The 18,890-nt window shown below is 37.6% G+C and overlaps 2 protein-coding genes and 1 long non-coding RNA gene across 3 annotated transcripts in view; all 3 read right to left on the bottom strand.

Annotated features, from left to right (window-relative positions):
- The window catches only part of LOC130415258 (uncharacterized), a 33,897-nt gene extending 29,212 nt beyond the window's left edge, over positions 1 to 4,685 (bottom strand). Inside the window, exon 1 of the long non-coding RNA XR_008905898.1 lies at positions 4,562 to 4,685. This is a non-coding gene — a long non-coding RNA (uncharacterized LOC130415258). The remainder of the gene's footprint in view (positions 1 to 4,561) is intronic.
- Positions 4,686 to 6,830: 2,145 nt separating this feature from the next.
- On the bottom strand, positions 6,831 to 14,853 carry cndp2 (carnosine dipeptidase 2). The gene is made up of 12 exons (XM_056742044.1): positions 14,703 to 14,853; positions 14,256 to 14,368; positions 14,026 to 14,169; positions 13,479 to 13,641; positions 11,718 to 11,806; positions 9,938 to 10,138; positions 9,304 to 9,388; positions 8,923 to 9,083; positions 8,408 to 8,572; positions 8,186 to 8,327; positions 7,826 to 7,973; positions 6,831 to 7,643 (listed from the first exon to the last, which is right to left on the bottom strand). Exons 2-12 carry the CDS (start codon positions 14,313 to 14,315, stop codon positions 7,577 to 7,579), a joined length of 1,425 nt encoding a protein of 474 aa, XP_056598022.1. The 5' UTR covers positions 14,316 to 14,368; positions 14,703 to 14,853; the 3' UTR covers positions 6,831 to 7,576.
- Positions 14,854 to 16,599: 1,746 nt separating this feature from the next.
- Positions 16,600 to 18,110, bottom strand: txnl4a (thioredoxin-like 4A). Its single transcript, XM_056741577.1, has 4 exons — positions 17,980 to 18,110; positions 17,525 to 17,698; positions 17,318 to 17,421; positions 16,600 to 16,963 (listed from the first exon to the last, which is right to left on the bottom strand). Exons 2-4 carry the CDS (start codon positions 17,675 to 17,677, stop codon positions 16,792 to 16,794), a joined length of 429 nt encoding a protein of 142 aa, XP_056597555.1. The 5' UTR covers positions 17,678 to 17,698; positions 17,980 to 18,110; the 3' UTR covers positions 16,600 to 16,791.
- Positions 18,111 to 18,890: the final 780 nt, after the last annotated feature.

The raw sequence follows: 18,890 nt of genomic DNA, 5'->3' as shown, positions 1-18,890 counted from the left end.
AATATCAAGAAGTCAGGAGAAAAGTCAAGAAGAGTCCAACGGTATGAAAATATTTTGATAGGAGATGTTGACGAATTGCGAGTATTTTTTGGGTGTTAGGTTAACGGTATGAGCAGCCCTGGGAAACAGATATGTGGCATCGAGACAAATTATAACCTCATCTGTTTTGCCTAATGAATTATGCAAAGAGGGGACCTGGCTTGGGCTTGGTTAAAAGTAAATATTTAATATTCATCCGTGCAGTCTGAAATTACAAAACACTTTGCATGGCTAAATGTTTTTCCACCCCAGTGAAATTGCCCATTTTGGCCAATTTGGTTTATGCATGCAAAGACGTTGATTTGGATATATCGAGCTTTTAAACCCGGATCGCTTGGTGAGTCTCTTTTTGTTGTACAGTAACCACAAATAAATGGCTTTCACAATTAGAGGTTTAAATAATGCAATGGCTCATGTTCAGTCCTAAGCAGGATTCCAATGAGCTTTCTAATGCATGTAATGATTAAGTGTAATTCAAATACCAACTGTGTTGTTCAAAATCTGACAGGCAATAATTTGCTCTATTATATTGTGCCATTTAATTGCCTGCTACCGACAACCTCTGACGTGCCATGAGGCAATGATTTACAATTACTCCAGCAGTAAAGATCAGGGGATGACAATATAATCATCTACAAAGAGATCCCTTCTCATCTGCCACAACTAGTGAGGCAAGTAAAAATAGTTTGGAGATTGTAGTTTTAACGCCGCTCTATTTGAGGATTAGAAGATATTACGCCTGTGAAGGCCTTTGAACAATAGAGCTTGTGTTAAGAGCTGGGATGAGGCGAGTCAAGATGTCGTTTCGCCGTCGGAGACATGCCTCACATACGTGCGGAGGGACATTATTGTTGGCCGAAAGTATTACTGATGTTGGAGTTTAATCTAAATGAGGAACCACCAAGCAAAAGATCAAGCTAGAGACCCCGCTTCCGCATCCATCCTCTTATAAACTCTGTAAGACTTTATTACCATATAAATGATAAAGGATAAAAAACTCCGTATACACGCAAAATGCATAGATCGCCATTCCCCGCATAGTTGCCTGATGTTAACGTTTCAAGACAAAATAAGCAATCAAGGGCCTCCAACAGAGGCAGACGGGGGAAAAAAAAACAAACACCCAACAAAGTTAAGTATCGTGCCCTAATTTGAGTGCGAAATTATGGAAAACAAGTTTACTCCATATTAAACCAATGTTTCACAGCATTTAAGGAGCTGATACATAATTTAGCGCTTACAAAAGCGAGCACAGCATGTCGGGGGGCGGGGGGGTCCTTAGAGGGAAGGCAAGGCTGCTGAGTGCGGTGCCTGTTTAAAAATGATGGAGGAGAACAGGGGATTCTCATTAAGTGGCTTCACTCCACCCCGAGCAGCAGACACTAGAGAGAATGCAGACAAAATCACAGGCTCGTGTTTCCCCATTAAATATGAAGGATTGTGCAATATGTGCAGGCAGGCAGTTTGCCGGGGTCAGCCATCGCCTTCTTTCTGCTGTTTCTGCAGGTCACGTCATGATGACCGACTTTACCCTGCGCTCAATCAGTTCCCCGTGTTTTAGGAGACGGGGCAGGAAAATAATAACACGAGGCAGGGGTACTTTTAATGAGGACAAATTAGACTTTGAGACTTTAAGGCGGTGGAAAGCTGCAAGGGACGAGGAAGTTTCATTACGTGACCTACATGGAGCGAGCGGTTTTCAAATGCATTCATTCGAGTCATCGACAGGGCGATCGCCTTTGATTTTGAAGCGTGCTACCGGTCAAAACTTCGTTAAACTATGAAGGCGCTCTCCCAAATTGAACGCAACCTGAAGAGCGCTCACTTTGATGATGTCATCCACAACTGCACTCCGTAACAGTGCAGGTTCTGCAAAACTGGTGCATTTAAGGTGCAAACGGGACGGAACTTCATAAATTGTTGATACCTGCAAATTTTATAAATGTCTATCAGGATTAATACGATCAACATACTTTACGTACATAAAGCTAAAAACAGACAGAGGTAAACATAAAGCATCATTCCTCCAATTGACAAATCACAGCTCCAGAATCGGCCGTCTACCTCACAACCGCCGAGAACCGAAAGCTAAAACTGGTCCCAAAGCCGGTCATCCAGGTCCAGCTCCACAATCACTCACCGGCACTACTTGACATGGCTTTTACTTTGATCTCCCCTGTCTCGGATTCATCGGCTGCCGACTTCACTGACTCCAATCTGACCCAGATAAAGACTCTGACCTTTCCGACCAACTCCATTACATGCGGCTGTACCGGGTACAAGCTTTTAAACGACTGCGGTTTAAATGTGGCCATTACTGAGCCGGTGTCCGCATAGATTTCATTGTCAAAGCTCGGCGATGGGAAGATGGCCGCACAAAATGACTCTTGACCTTCATTTACATTCGTTAATCAAATGTCACACGGAGTCTGCGTGTTAATCGTAAGCCTGTGTCCGTCTCCTGAAAAGATCTGTGTTTTCAAACAGGTAAATAGAAAGAGTCGCTACTGGTACGTGTCCAGTTAAAGGATTCGCTCGGTTTTTGGTTCATTCCAAAACCAAGATGCACCGCACAGGTAAAACGAGATTTATTCGGATCATTAAGAGAAAAAGAAAGATCGAATCTAATTATAAACTATACGCCGCTGAAATAAGAATCTGCAAAAACAGTTCTCTCGCTGGTGTCGGATGCAGGTTATCTCGAATTGACCAGCGGCATTTTGTTATATATAAATAATGCGCAACCTCGCCGAATGATTCGACTGATGTCGTGAACAGCACGGCTAATGACCCGAGCGGCACATTTTGCATTCTAATTCATTCAGCGTCTAATTGTGAGTGGACACCACAGATAGCCGCCTTCTCCCTTCCCATCTCTCTCTAGACTGCAGAGAAGCCTGGCTCGGAAAGGTCAAAATGGCCGACATTAATCAGATCGCCATATCCACGGCCCCTCCCCGCCATCGTTACTGTGCTAATCACTCTGGGTTTGGTTGCAGAGAGGTTTACTACTAATTATTGTCATTAATAAATCAGACGAGTCAGGCTGTCGGGATGAAAGAGAGGCCGTCCCTGCTTGCCATCCATCAGAGAGGCAGAGAGCAGGAGCGTCCAGTCATTAAGAAGCCTTTGAGACACGCGGCCGCACTGGGGACTCGGCGGCGCAGACAATAACACAGCCAACTTTCTCATCAACCTGTGGCTCTGCAACCAGCCAGGAGCGGCGAATCATCAGTCAAATACAAGGAGTGAGTTACAAAAGGAGAAGAATGTTGCTGAAAGCGGGAGACTTTGGGATTTCATAAAGTTTACAGTAATAACAATATAGATTTAACTTGAGCATGAGATGGATCGAGGCTTCCGTATAATTATGGTTCTTGGGCATTACACAGTGACTTTGTAAAGTGGGCTCTAAAAGTCTGAGGAAAAAACGTCAATTTTCATTGTGGTCTATTTATACCTTGACGTTTTAGACAAATTAAGCAGATGGTTTGGAAATGAACATGTAACACGTAGAGGAAATATTTAAGATTCCGTTATTTCTTGGTCACAATCTAATGGTAATTGCTAGGGACGTCATAAAATCTGAATTTCACTACACGATAATGGTGGCCAAAAGAAATTACTCTAAGGTTTTTTTAAGAAATGATCTTTACATTTTCTTGACTTTCTTTTCTCTTTTATTGTCCAGTGCTTCCTACTGTACACTTCCTACTTTTCGAATTTTAACATTTTTACAGATTTTCTCTTTTCAAATATGGTAAAAAAAAAAACATGCAATTTTAAGTAGATGAAAACGTTTGGGGGGGTTACACTGTACAGTAGTTTAGGGAGGAAAAACTGGAAACAAGTGCTGAATTATTTACGGTTTTAACATATCGTCACCTGGGTATTATAAGGTTCTATCTGCATTCTGAGAGCAGTATTGAGATATTGTGCTTCAAAGTCATTAGATAAAATCTTTGTGTTTTCCAAAAAACTCCCAAAATGAAACCATGCAAAGTAAAAGCATCACATAACGTACATTAATTGTCACATAAGAATATGCAATGTGTCCATTTAAGCATACAAGAGGCTCTTTTGAAACTTCTCAAGCTGGCATACTTTATTACATCAAACTTGTGGAGTCCACAAAAATACTAAATTCTCAAATGCATATGCATTTTCACCTCAACCCTATTCAGTCCAATTGCTATGTATTGTACAATTAAAACACTTGACCTATTTTTCAAATGCAAAACCAACACGTTCACTATAATAGGTTTAGGTTTCACTTTAATAAACTCATTTGTGTACACTAATTCTTTCTCGTGATTTTACATTTCTGTATGTAGCGTAGGCCTGTGTGTTTCATTCATATACTCCATGAATGTGTCATTTATATCTCATAAAACCCTGACACAATTATGACCAGCAGAGTTAAAGTAGAATTAAATTACATCACATTCTAGATGCCCTACAACAAACTTACAACCAAAACACTCAGAAAGCGAGAGTTATCGACATAAAGAAGTGTACTTACACAAACACAGAGAGACACTCAGTTATCATGCATGTTGAGGACACCAGCCAGCCAAGGCTCAGTGTTACAGTATCTGTGCCGCAGGGAGAGAGAGATGGAGAGAGACGTGGCATCGCGCTGCCATCACATCTCATCAAATTAAGGAAGTCCATTCCACTTAAACGAGTTCTGTGAATCTAAAATCGACCATTAATGCAGTGTCATGTTAAATTAATACTGTCATCTAAATTACTGGTATGAATCTTTCACATTTGAAATGAGACCAAGAATGACTTATTCATTCTGCGCTATCTCCTCTGATGTCATACCCATTAAACATAACCAGGCGAGCTGTCTTGGCCTAATTGTATTAGAGTGTTAGGAGAGTGTTGGGCTGTTCGGAAATCATCATTTAGTATGCTGATCAACGGCTTTAAAGTACTGAATAATATCTGAAATGAGTCGTGCTTTGAGGCACGCTGACGCTACAAGTGACAACATGTTAAGATCAAAGAGACGTGAACGCCGTACGTGACGTCGTCAACATATATATATGTGCGCACTTCCGCCCACCTCCCGCAATGCATCAAGTGCTGGAGGACGGATTTCCAAGACGGACAATGACATGTTATCTTCTTACCTCGTTTATGAGCAAATGATATCGTAAAATAAGACGAACTTTACTAACAAGGGTAAAAAAAAACGTATTAATGTAACAGGTTAACATCGAGTCTTCATTGGTTAAAAAACACAGCTGTTTGATGCATGGCACGAATGTAAACTTTATTCTGAACACTTCGGGAAGCATTTTAAATAGGGAAAGAAAAGGGCAAACACTGCTTTAACTTTCTAAAATTCAGATTTGTTTTATGAACGTGTACGTGAGTTACGCTAATGTAATCTGGTAATGAGCCAGACCTCATAAAACTAGTAGACCTCGACTTTCTTTTACAGTTTTATGGCGGGTGCAGGTGACACGGTTCTCCTGATTTACTATTTTTACTTGACGATATCACGTTTTTCACGTCCGGCAAAGAAATCTAAATGTTTAAGGCTTAAAGGAAGTTGTATATGTTTTCACAAAAATGCCTCCTTGCTTGCTGATAACTGCAACTTTGCTAGTAGCATAGTTAAGGTTTTGGATAAGACAACAGCGATCGTGTGTTAACTTTGTGGACACCACCACTATCCTTACACAAAAGTGAAAATGATTGATTCTAAAGGTCCTCACCTTTTTACATATTATGTATTATTATTTTTCCGTGTGCTGGTTATGTACGGAGATGATTTAGAAGAGACAAGTTGAGCGAGCATTTGTCGCCATCTAGTGGCATAAATAAGAAAATTGGTGAATCACATAATGATCATTTTCCTGCTGGTTTAAAAGCATTTAAGGCCTTTCTTTTTAAGAGTTTAGCCCTGCATCAAGGGCTAGACCTCCACAGTATAGTCAAAAGCCTTTTGTACCAGGGGGAGTTGGACTTATCCATACATTTAGGCCTAAGTGAGCTACTTTGCATCTGCAAGATCAGAGAGAATATGTGGTCACATACTGCATGCATTTGGCAGATGCTTAATCCGGACCAAATTACAGTAGATTTAAACTATTAATTTCATAAGTATGTGCTACTAATGCAATGCCCTACCAAGTAAGCCACAAGAACAACTGTATCTCCTCACAACCATAACCATGCAAAAATGATTTGACAACGTTCAATCTTTGTAAACATCAAACCAGTTACACTATTTTAGAGTCATAGTACAACAACCTGCGTTCACTATGAGGTCTGACATTCTTCTTAACCAGTAAGTCCTGATGAAATGTGGCTGCGCTCCTCACTGCAAGGCTCGGTAAACAGTTTCATATTCAGATTCTCCTGCTTCACTTCTCGTTCTACTGACAGCCATTGCCACAGGCCACTATATCGTACAAGGCCGATGTGCATTTCAACATGGTGTACTCAAAAAAATGTCATATGGGCGAAAGCTGTTCCGAACAGAAGCAGAAGAGAGGGAGAGACGTAAAAAAAATCTTAAGGGCAGAAATGGGCTGTCTGGTCACATTTAGAAACTCAGTGTCATAGGAAAATAGCGCCACCAGACAAGTTTGTCCATTTGGATTCATTCACCTCGCTTCGCTGTGGATGCGTGGTTCCCGAGGCTATAAAGGAGGTAGGTACGGGAGAAATGTGACCTACCGCTCATTTTGCAGACCCACCAGTGTGCTGTCAGTCCACCTGTGAGCACCAGACATCAGTTTACATGCACATACAGTAAATACACAGTCAAGTATAGCTCATGGTTGCTCTTCTTAAATTTTTATTGTGAAACTAAATAAGAAGGATGTCAACTGTTCAAAAAAAAGAATAAGACTACATTAAAACCTATTTCTAGGTAATGAAAGGGGTCTGTTTACCGATTGTTTTTATCTATTCACACAAACAGTCCAACAATGAAAGTGTCTCTTTAATTTTAAGCAAAAAAATATGAAATTTAAGTGATAATACACTACATAACACTTAAAACTGAATAAAAATGTTAAACGAACTTCATTAAGACTTAATTCATGTGAATAAAAAAACAGTTTTGTTTAAAAAACATACAAGTCAATTAAATTCCATAAGCATTAATATAAGTAATCAAAGTTTCATTAAATGACATAATTTGCATTTCATGGTGTGCATATTTAATACGTGTACCGACAGATTATTCCCGATAATATGACATCATAGTTCATAATAATGAAAGCCATACCTTACAAATAAGATATTAAGACACTAATAGACAGGTCTTAAGGACTGTAAATGAACCGGGTGTGCTTCTATGGATTTAAACTTTATACGTGTTCTTTTATACAGATTTCAAATGCATTTCTTAAGCAATGCAGCTGCTTAATACAACCAGATTGGCAGACGCCATTTTCTTACCAACATATAAATGCCACCAGGGCAGAAGGCTGTACCCTTATCCAAGTAAAACATATCTTTGAATCCCTAAATATATACCAGCCTACTCAAGCAGAGACAGAAATTCCATTTAACTAAGCTGAGAGACCTCATAGAAGTAAGCTCCCAACATCTTGGTGCCCTGAATATAGTTGGATCTGTTAAGGCAGAAAAAAAGATGGAAAATACTTAAAAAGCATCAAACAGAAAATAATTACAAGTTTGCCTGTAAGAGGGATCGTGTGATTGTTAATGTAAATATTGATAATATGTTCAATATCTAACAGTTTTGAAAACACATTTAAAAAAGATGTTTGGCATGGTTATGATCAAACATTACCTGTTGAGTTTCTCGTTCTGTGAGTGAGCTCCATCGTCAGAGGAGCCCAGAGGAAGTAGCATAACATTTTGTCCCGTAGCTTCTTGGAAGGTTAAAGTCACGGGGATACTTCCTCCCTCACGGGTGAGGTCAGGCTCCACACCAAACACTATAAAGATAGAAAGAAGTTAGTCACATCATAGTAAACACAGATGAAAAAACTAAACCAGCCCAGTTTGCATGCAATAGTTAACCGTAAGTGCAGTGCATTGAGCAACGATCATTGTGATAAGTAGGAATGACATATCATAGACTTGAGGTAGATATAAGACCTTGTGATTTCATTTTCATCAACACAACATATTGACCCAGACGTCTTACCAGTCTTCATAGCTTTCCTGCCAGCCATATAGTGAGGATGGTTAAAGTCAGACACCCAGGCTTTGGCTCCATGCCCCATGTATGCCTTCAGTTTGTTGGGACTCTGCAATGCCGCAAACTTCTTTTCCAGATGAGTAATAACCTGTGTAATAAGCAGCACATGTCCAGGTAAGTTCCCTTTAATAAGGTACACAGATAATTATGAAAGCTTTATCTACAAACCTGTTTTTCCACCACTTTAGGATCCATATCAGGTACCAGGCGGATGGAGAACTTGCCGTTGACTTTACGAGGGATCACAGTTTTTGCCCCTGCTTCGGAGAACGCTCCCTCAATGCCGTGCAGAGAAAGAGATGGGTATCTCCAGCGGTGCATGAGGATTTGTTCCTGCACGGAGAAAAAAAATACAACTAGTTAAACAAACAGTAATTGAAATATAAGCAGATTATATGGTATATTTTGATTATTTTAATAAAGAAGTCAGTTGTGGTGAAAGCAGCAAAAATAAAATAAATATTATTAAGTGTTGATATTATGATTAAACCGCAGCTTTTATTTTGGCTTTTGTCCAGTTGTCTCAGTATACATATTTTAGTATTTTTACTGTAACAGCATATACAAAGAATATAATTTGTTATATCAGACTTTTGTGGTTAATTTTTGAAGAACTGTGTAGCACTAGTTGATACATTCACCAGTTTACACAAAAATGTTAAATTTAACCAACTGACGGTTACCTTGGTTTCATGTAGCAGTTTTTGTGCTCCAACGTCTTTGGCGTATTCTCCCATATCAAACTCAATCTTCTCATAAAGGCTCATCTCTTCATCAGTCAATTTAGCCACATCGTCCGAAATCCCAGGAATTAAAATCTTGCCCTTGCTATCCACCAAAGAGCCTGAAAACAACATTCACGCAAATTCTAGCATAGAACCTCCGGAAATTGACATAAGGAATAAGGAAATGGTTGCAATATACTGACTTTATAAAACAACAGATGAGTCACATCGAAATACTGTGCAGTCCAGGAAATTTCTATCATCTTGAATATCTTTACAACCAACCTACTGACACTATTTGCTTCAAAAACAACCATGTAGGCATCTGCCCAGTCTCACCCATTAAAGCTATGAGGTCAGTCATGGCCTCATGAACAGATCCTCCAAACACTCCTGAGTGCAGATCTTTATCACAGCATTCCACCTGGAAACATAAGAAACATTCATGTCAGACACAAAAAAAATCTTAAAAAATACTATTACTAAAATCACAGCACATGATGTACTCAAGCCTTATTAGGAATCACTCATATCCTCTAAAATCATTGGCATTTTAATGGCCCTGGAGTTGATTTCAACATTTTTGTCATTTCGTGAAGTTAACAACAGTACTTGAAACCTCAGTCTCTTAGTTTGCCTTTATTTCTATCTAGACTTCTTTTGTACAGTATAATTACCCCTGAGATGCACATACAGTAGTATCAATTGTTGGACAGGTAAACCCACCTCACTTGCATATACATTTGGGCGGGTGTGTTTACACGAGGCAATTCAGGAAGGTCTGGGTGATCATTTGCTTTAAGGTGAAATGCATCTTTTGCTCTAACACCTACATTTTTGCAATTTTACGTGTCAAATACATGCACTGGCAACTTATGACACACCAAAGACACAGAAAAACACGTATTTGAGCAATATGACCCCTTCCTAGGTCTGTAAGTCAGTAAGTCATTAACGTCTGCGTAACGTATACCTCGACAAAGAAGTAGCAGATTCCTCTCAGCCCATAGGTAATGCAAGGCTTGGTCTTCCCCAACCAGTAGTTATCAGAGATGCAGACGTAGTCGACATCATTAAAGAAAGAATCTTTGCGGGAGAAAACCAGCTCGTCCAAACCCTCTGATCCAGATTCCTCCATTCCCTCAAAGCAGAACTTTACATTGATGGGAAGTTCCTATGATAAAAAAGATTGTTAGTCTTTCAGAACCTATTTCAGACCAAGGACCCCTGTAACAGACCGTATTATTTCATGTGAATTTTCACCTATAACAGTATGCATTTAGTAACACACATATTAATACTAGCAACATACTGCAGTTCTGCTGTGGACCCTGTTGAAGAAACCTCATGAAATAAATTACCTTGTGGCTGTTTTGTCAATTTGGTTTCGAAGTCAGGCTTAAACGCAGTGTTGTAATGAATTTACATTTACATTTACATTTTTTAGGCATTTGGCAGACGCTTTTATCCAAAGCGACTTACAGTGCACTTATTACAGGGACAATCCCCCTGGAGCAACGTGGAGTAAAGTGTCTTGCTCAAGGACACACTGGTGGTGGCTGCTGGGATCAAACCAGCAACCTTTGATTTACCAGTTCAGTGGTTTAACCCACTAGACCACCATCTCCAGTACAGTACTAAAGTATTTTTTGGTAGTATCTGTACTTTACTTGAGTCTTTATATTTCTGCAAACTTTAACTTTTACTCCACTACATTTCCTGAACAAAATGTATACTTTTACTCTGATACATTTCCCCTAAGCATGTCCGTAACTACAAAATAAAAGCATAGAAACAGAACTGAAATAGACATGTCTGTGATCCGGTCATCATGACAATGCTGTCCTTTTAAAGATAAACACCAATTTTTTTCAGTTTCAATGAAGGATCAAATGCATTGTTACTGTGAGGGATATGCATGGAAAGAAAGAAGTAAGGGCCAGTCAGATTTGTTCCGAATTTGTTCCAAGTTGTGCTATATAGGGATTTTATTGGGAATGGGAGGGAACTATCCTTTTATAAAGATAGAAGTTGTAAAGATGTGATTTCTGAACTTGTATTTTGATAGTTTAGCAATTAAGCAACATGTTGTTCCAGATAACACACTGAGCTTGAGAGCTTTTCAAAGTTGTACATTTCTATGTAAGAACCATTTTGGATCTTTATGCAAAAAATTTAAACACGTTTGCTTCAACCTTACTTTGAATACTTAAGTAGATTTAACATAAAAAGTACTTTTGATACTTCAGTACAATTTCATCTGTTACTTCAAGACTTTTACTCAAGTCATATTCTAAAAGGTTCTAAAGTAATTTTCTGGCAAGATATTTGTACTTTTAGTCAAGTATTGCTTTTATGTACTTTATACATCAACGATAAGAAAAACATTATCATACAACCTTTAGACTGTATTGCTGTCAAGCTCTCAAAGAGTCTTTAAGAGGAACTTGAGAGAAAAGAGTAATCTGAGGTAATCACAAGATACAAGCAGGCTTTTGAGCAATGTAATTTGATGTTTAAAACAATTCTATTTTGCACACAGTCACATGCAACTGATACTTTTTATTCTGTTATATTGAATGTAATATTAACCAGATTGCACAATGCAGGCTGTAATCTTCATTTCAAGCAATAAGCATTCAAAGACACTGATATGTGCTCGTAATGCATTTTGCAGCTCTGAAAAGTAATATAAGAGGACTTTGCACAGAAGTTTAAAGATTAATAAGCATATAGTAAAGAAGTGTTTGTACCTGTCCAATTTTCTGATAGGCCTCAATGATGTTGAACCAGGCTAGAACCGGTCCTTTGTCATCAGTAGATCCTCTTCCATACATTTTACCTTAAATACAATTAAATAACGTGTCTTCATAAAGTTGTATTATGTCAATGCATCTCTAAATAGTATCTTACAAGTTGCAAATGCATGGTAGTGGTATAATAAAATTTTAATGAAAAACAAATTCACGCTGTTTATTTTTTAATGTCCAGAGCAAATACTAGACAAAACTAAATGTTGAATGTCTTAATAAAATTTCAATAGGAAGCCGGCTATATTAATTTTCATTAGATTCATATAGGTGTCTATGACCAATTTCATTTTTGCCAGCTAGAAAAAAATCATCAGCTGGGAATCAGCTGACAGGTCACAAGACTTGACGTCAGATCAATCTCAGAAAAAAAACTAAACAATTGGATTCCTCTCGAAACCACTTTGGTTTGGAGAACACAAATGCGAAATGCTTAGTCATTGAAATTTCTTGCATTCCGTCAGATCAGCTACATGCAAACATGACAAAAAATTTGTGTAACAAAACACTTAACAGGTTTAACACAGTGAAAAATTCCCTATGAGCATGGGCGTAAGTGTCATTTAACAGTAGTTTCAGTAAACTGAATATATAGCTTATACGCCACGCACATATTGCACGCAATAGTTGCTGAGAAAACAACCTTCTCCAACTGAATGAAAGGTGTGCACCTATTGTTGAAGGCTAAATATAGTGCCAACATCACAAAATTGTAACCGGTATGTTCACGGCAGTGTGTGACACGGGACCTAAACGGCAGGATCGGTGGCGAATTATGGCGGATAATGTTCACATCATGCCAGGTCGCAAAAAATAAGACATTGCATAAGTTACAGCTTCGGCGTGTTAGTTGCAGTGTGTGAAGTCCTATGTAACAAGCTAACGTTTACTAGCTAAGTAACGTTTTAATTGCTAACATAGCAGATTCATGTAAAAATACATCAGTAATTAGCATTTTTTGCAACAACTAATTTATTAATGAATCAGCATCCACTACATAAAAGAGAATCACTTCATTTAAAGTGAATAAAATATCCTTCTTACTGGAGTTATACAACCACTAATGAACAGAGCCGCATACCTGACTTGAATGTGTTGCGCAATGCCCAGGTGAGATGAACAGGGAGAGCAGGCAGTGTGCCAAACTACTGTGAGAGGCAGGGGAGGGGGAACTCAACACTTTTTAAACCTAAAACACATTTTGCGTTTGTATTTTCTTCTAATTACACAATTAGTTTAGGTACACATAAATATATTTATGACAATAAAGAATGCGAGTTTAATTGATTGTCCCCTCCGCCCCCCCCCCCAGGATTTACGCCCATGCCTGTGTGGGAATATTCCCTGTGGGAACACCATTCGCAGAATGAACAAAAAGCTGATCAATTGATAAACCTTATTTGCTTTAAAGAGTAAATATTCAAATGTACTTAATATTGTGTTATGTTGCCGTGTGTGAATCACTTGACAGTCAGTCAAGAACTAAAGTAATAATAACGGCCTATGATTAGAAAATAAAAGTATTTTCACACGGTGTATGTATGTAAACTTGTTGTTGGACACTCCATAAACCATAAAATATTTATTCTTTAAGAAATAGTTATTAAATGCATTACAACCTTTAAAAATATGTTAGCAAAATTGTAGAGAGACTACAATTGTACACCTTTAAAAAAGCTCAGAGGAACACTTGTGTGTTAATACCGTCTTTTTCCACCAGAGTGAAGGGAGGGGTGTCCCAACCATCCTCGATGTTGGCTGGTTGAACATCTAAGTGTCCGTAGATGCACACAGTCTTCTTGCCTGGGTCTGATCCAAGTCTGCCCAGAACTATCGGAGGAAGAGGGATCTCCTCACCTCCTGGTAACTAAAACAAGGGAATGGTCACATCTACTGTATAAGCACGCAGCTACAATCATATACAGTCACACCGTTTAATAAGGTCTGTGTAACAATGCACAAGTCACATCAGTTGTGTTTTAAAGTACATCTATGGTCAGTAAATAATAATCAAATATTCATTTAAGGTCGAACTGTTCCCACACGGAAAACGTTCTCGTTGTGTAACTCGAAACATTCAAGACACAACCACAATCTTGTGACACACACAGTCAGGTGATCAATACCCACAAAAACTCTTGTTTCAGCTTGCAATACAGCAGCCAGTTTTAAATGCTGCCAGAAAAACATTTTATTCACAAGCCAGAAACAATCATCAGAAAATATACACAGATTTATAAGCAAAACCAACCTTCTGCATCCCAATGTCAACGATCTCAGTAGTTCCACCAAGTCTCTCAATATCCTTGGCTGCCATCTCCATCATTTTCTTGATTTCCCCTCGTTTTTCTGACCATGCAGACACGCTCTGCACAGCGACCCATTCTCCCAGGCGCTTCATGAAGTCACAAAGGGTTTACAAGTTACTACATGATAACTGGGAAGTAAAAAATATAAAAATATAAAGAAAATGAGAAATACCTCAACGTATTGGTCCTGGTGCTCGTCCACATATTTGAAGAGAGTTGGCAGGTAAGACATTGTTCAACTTTGATCTAATCACTCAGTGATCTAAAGCACTTTGACCTCTTTGCCTACAAGAAAAATTGACGTGTTGTAATTGACTTTATCTTGCAGGAAACCACAGAAACTCCTCCCAGCACAGTAACTGCTGACAAAAGCATTCCTGATATCGTGATTCATGACGTGTGACAAGCTGGCAAAACCACAAAGTACATCCTTACTATATATTGACTGTATTCAAAACAACCAATGCAGTACCTAGTGTATAATATGTGTAACAGCTAACGTTAACTTTCTAACATTAACCCCAGCATGCTCATTTTTTTCAGAAAATGTTTTAATCATCTACCCTCGTATTATTAAAAACAAATCGCGATTTCTAGAGATATTCATTCATTTACTAACCTCCAAAATGAAAACTGAACCAACTTTAACTGTTTTGTTTTCAAACCAGCCAAGTTGTCTTCCCACCGGCGGCGTTGTGAAAAACGCGACTCGAGACTTCGCCAGAAAAATAAATTCAAAATAAAAGTCTGAGAGGGCTGCGTTTTGCCGCATAGAAATACAGAACATACCAACCATTCAGTGACCGTGTAAGCTCCGTTACATGGTATTTTGAGATTTAACATAAAACAAACGTAAGAAAAACAAGGCCACCAACCGTTTGATCATTTGATTATTCCATTAAATATAACAAGCGGACATTTTAGTTTTTCCGTTTTTCTGTAACGTTATGCACAAAATGTTTTTTCATCTCATTTCAGCTTGAAACGGGAAATCCAGTAAATAACAAATTTGGTTTAATTAAAAAAGTAAGTTTGAGATCATAAGTTTGCCCGTTTGTTCTTTTTTTTAAATAAACGCCTATGCGTGTGTTCAAAACATTGTATACAAACATTATGTTGTACAACTTCGATTATCTAAAGTGAAATTAAACTGAAACATTTCAATATGAATTGTTAAAATTATTAGCTCCAAAGTGAAAAATAAAACACCAGTTTTTCATTACACTTACCGTGTCTACACCGGACGCGACACGACAAATGGCTTGTTTTAATGGGATTGTCGCGTCGCGTCGCATTGCCTGTGTCCGGTTTGAACGGTGTGAATAAGATCTGACTAGAATTTAGACCTGCTCTATCAATGTTAGATACAAATTGATTCAATACAAAGTCGTTCATCGACTGCATTTTTCGAAGCTTAAACTGCATAGAATCTATCCATCACTCTCTCTACTGTGTGACCGATGTGGAGATGCAGAGGGTTCGTCGTTAACACATCTTTTTTGGGTTATGTCCTCAACTGCATAAATTCTAGTGTGAAGTGGCTTAGCCTGGTCTATAACTGGGACATTGCCCCACACCCAGAGCTGGCACTCTTTGGGTGCTCAGAAAATGCTCTCAGGTACTCGCCTGAGATACATAAAGCACTAATGCTTGGCATGGTTGCTGCAAAGAAAATGATTCTCTTGGACTGTAAATCCTCCACTCCCCCATACTTTAAAGTGGCTCAACGAAATGACTGGGATTATCCAGATGGAAAGGATACACTTCCACAGCTCTAAAACTCAAAACTGAGCATTTGGGGACCATTCATTGACTATCTTGAAGACATGTAATCCTTTTATGTAGAGATGGCTCTTGACTGTATACTGCAAGTTTAACACCTGGCCAAAATATATCAGTCTGTTTGTTTCGTCTCAATACGCACATCAGCAAAAGTATGTTTTTAAACATAATTTAAATATACTAATAATGCTTAGTCCTGTTTTAAGATCATCTCTGTCCAGGAAACCACCCCTTTATCAAGATATATATTTGCTTAAGATAATTTGTGTAAAAAAATTACAAAAAGTAGGAAATATATGACAAACATTGTCTCATCACTATTGGCCCTTATATCTACAGAGCATACATAAATACCTTCTATAATGACACATGATCCCTTTATCTTTGTGCTGAAGGAACAGTTTATAGTGTATGGTAACCTGTCATTGCAATGTGATCTCTACATCTAACCTATCAAGTGAATAGTTAAAACAAAGTTATATACAACTTGTGAACACCCCAGTAGCTCCTCTCTACAGAGATCTTTAGAAGAGAAAAATAAGCTATAATCATACACAACTTAATTTGTCAATTAAGCAATAAAATATTATATATATTTATTTTAAAAGTGCAACTGTCGCAATTACACAACAGCTTTGCTTAAATGTATAATGGAACTTGTTGTATATAGTTCTAAAATGATTCACTAGCACTTCCATGGCTAAACTGTATCTTAGACATACAAACTGCGGAAATATGTATTCATTCCTTTAATATAAAGTGGAACTTTCAGAAAGACAAAACTATAAAAAACAAATGATCATAATCGCAAGTTAAAACATTTATACATGTCCACAGTCCAGTTGACCTTATAGCTGAATGCTCAGAACGTTTCAAACAAAGATGTTGATGAAAAAGAAATTATACGGAATAAAAAGGAGCAGAAATCAATATCTGTATTTTGTAGAATAGTCTTTAGGGGACACCACAAGACCCCGTCCTTTTCTGGCTCCCCTGTAGACAGTTTCAACAATATCTATCATCTCCTGCTTGTCTTCCATGGTCCAGTTTATCTTGTTGTTATTACCAGTTCCAAGATCAATCATGATGTGCTTGTTCCTAAAATACACATGCAAAAATACACAAAAACCTATTGTAAGAGATAGTACACACTTTGAAACAAGATCCTTACAAAGACCTTAAATATAAATCTTGGGTCAGACTTGGTTGCCTTTATTTAAAGTGCAAGTAAAAAAAATCTAAGAGTTTGAACAGGCAGTGAAAGATAACCTTATTATTTAAAACTTCCAAAAATATTTAAATCACACAAGCAAGCATTCTTTCTTCACAACCTTATAAAACACAAATGCACATTAAGACATTATTATAATTTACGTCAATAAAAATTATGCTTCACATGGAGATATAAATCAATGCGAAATCATTCATTATTACAACTAACCCAATGCTTACCTGAAAAAGAACATGACTGTACAAGGGTCATACAACTCGTACATCTTGTTGAAATCTGGCACTTCTGTAATGTCCACTAGATAAATTACTGCAAAATTCTTTACCTACGAAAAGCGTTCAAACAGCAAAAGATGATTTGTCAATAAGATGTATTCCTCAAATTGATGAATGTTTTCACAGACGATTAAGCTTCTAAATGCTGCATACCTTCTCTGCAATACTGTACAAAACTTCATCCATTTTCATACATGTAGGGTCCCAGTCATGGCCAAATCTTATAACTATAACACGATCCTCCTCTGATAAAATAGCCTGGTCGACTTGCCAGCCATTGTGGAGATGAGGAAGCATGTAAGACATGTTTGAGATTCCAATGAAGCTCTACAAAGACATACCATGAATGAACACACCAGTGTTAACATCAACAATGAGTATAACGATACAAATAGCACAGTTTAAGTAAGTAAATCCTCACAACTGCATTTTCTCAAATGCAGTTTTCTTTTTTAAAAAGTGACCAAATTGCAGTAACGTTAGATAATGTTTACATTTTTATTTCTAGCTAACGGTAGCTAGTAGCCTACTTGCTTTGAATATTAATTTTAGCCATCTTCGGTAAATTATAAAGCAACAAAATAAATCACGTAAATTGCAATTCTTACCTTACAGCTTTTGAATATAAACTTGATTTCTAGAGTTTGGATTAAATGTGTTTTGAAAATGTAAAAGATATTCAACAACGCTCACTGGCGTCTCGCTGCTTCAACGATGGCAGCCGATGGGGGGAAAGCTCTCAACATCGCCCCCTGCTGGACTGGAGCGGAAACGTACAGTTTTCAGACTTCGAGAAACGACTGCAGAATGGTTTAGAAACTGGTGTAGAAATAGATTTATTATTAGTGTTATATATGCTATATGTATGTGTGTATATATATATATATATATATATATATATAAAACCAAAATTCGTTTCGAAAGCATATTATAAAATTCAAACATGAAGCCGAAAACATAGGCTATGTAGTATTTTTGACATGATATAGAACGTTGTTAACATAAATTTGTATTAAAAATATGAAAAATAATCAGCAGCAGCCTATATTAAAACATATGTTGCTTGAATTTAATGCATCAATAGTGGTTATAGCATTAATTCTTGCTGTATATTGTTATATGTAAACCTATACCCCACTGGGCAACCCCGTCATAGTTTAGCTATTTTTTAGCTTTAATTTTTAATGTTACACTACTCGGTTCATTGAAGCACATGGGCATGTGTTGTAAATAAATTGCCAATTGTGTATTTCTTTACAAAACCTTTAGAAAAATGTATGAATGCAGCCAATAAGAGTCTAGCACACCTGGGATCTCCTTCAATAGTTTAAGTAACAGGTGATACTTTAAAAACAGTTGTGGTTAAACGATTGGTGAAAAGTTTATCACAACATCATTGCAAAAGTTTGTCATAGTTAAGAATATAATTCTTCAAATGCAAAATGAACAAGTTACCCTAAAGTTTTGGCACTGTATGTAAAATAATAATTGAACTTATTATGATATGTGAACCTTTTTA

Source organism: Triplophysa dalaica, chromosome 25 (assembly GCF_015846415.1).
Source record: "Triplophysa dalaica isolate WHDGS20190420 chromosome 25, ASM1584641v1, whole genome shotgun sequence".
In the NCBI taxonomy this organism is placed as follows: domain Eukaryota; kingdom Metazoa; phylum Chordata; class Actinopteri; order Cypriniformes; family Nemacheilidae; genus Triplophysa; species Triplophysa dalaica.
The sequence above is the reverse complement of the archived record's forward strand: the minus strand, read 5'-3'. Positions and strand labels throughout refer to the sequence as shown.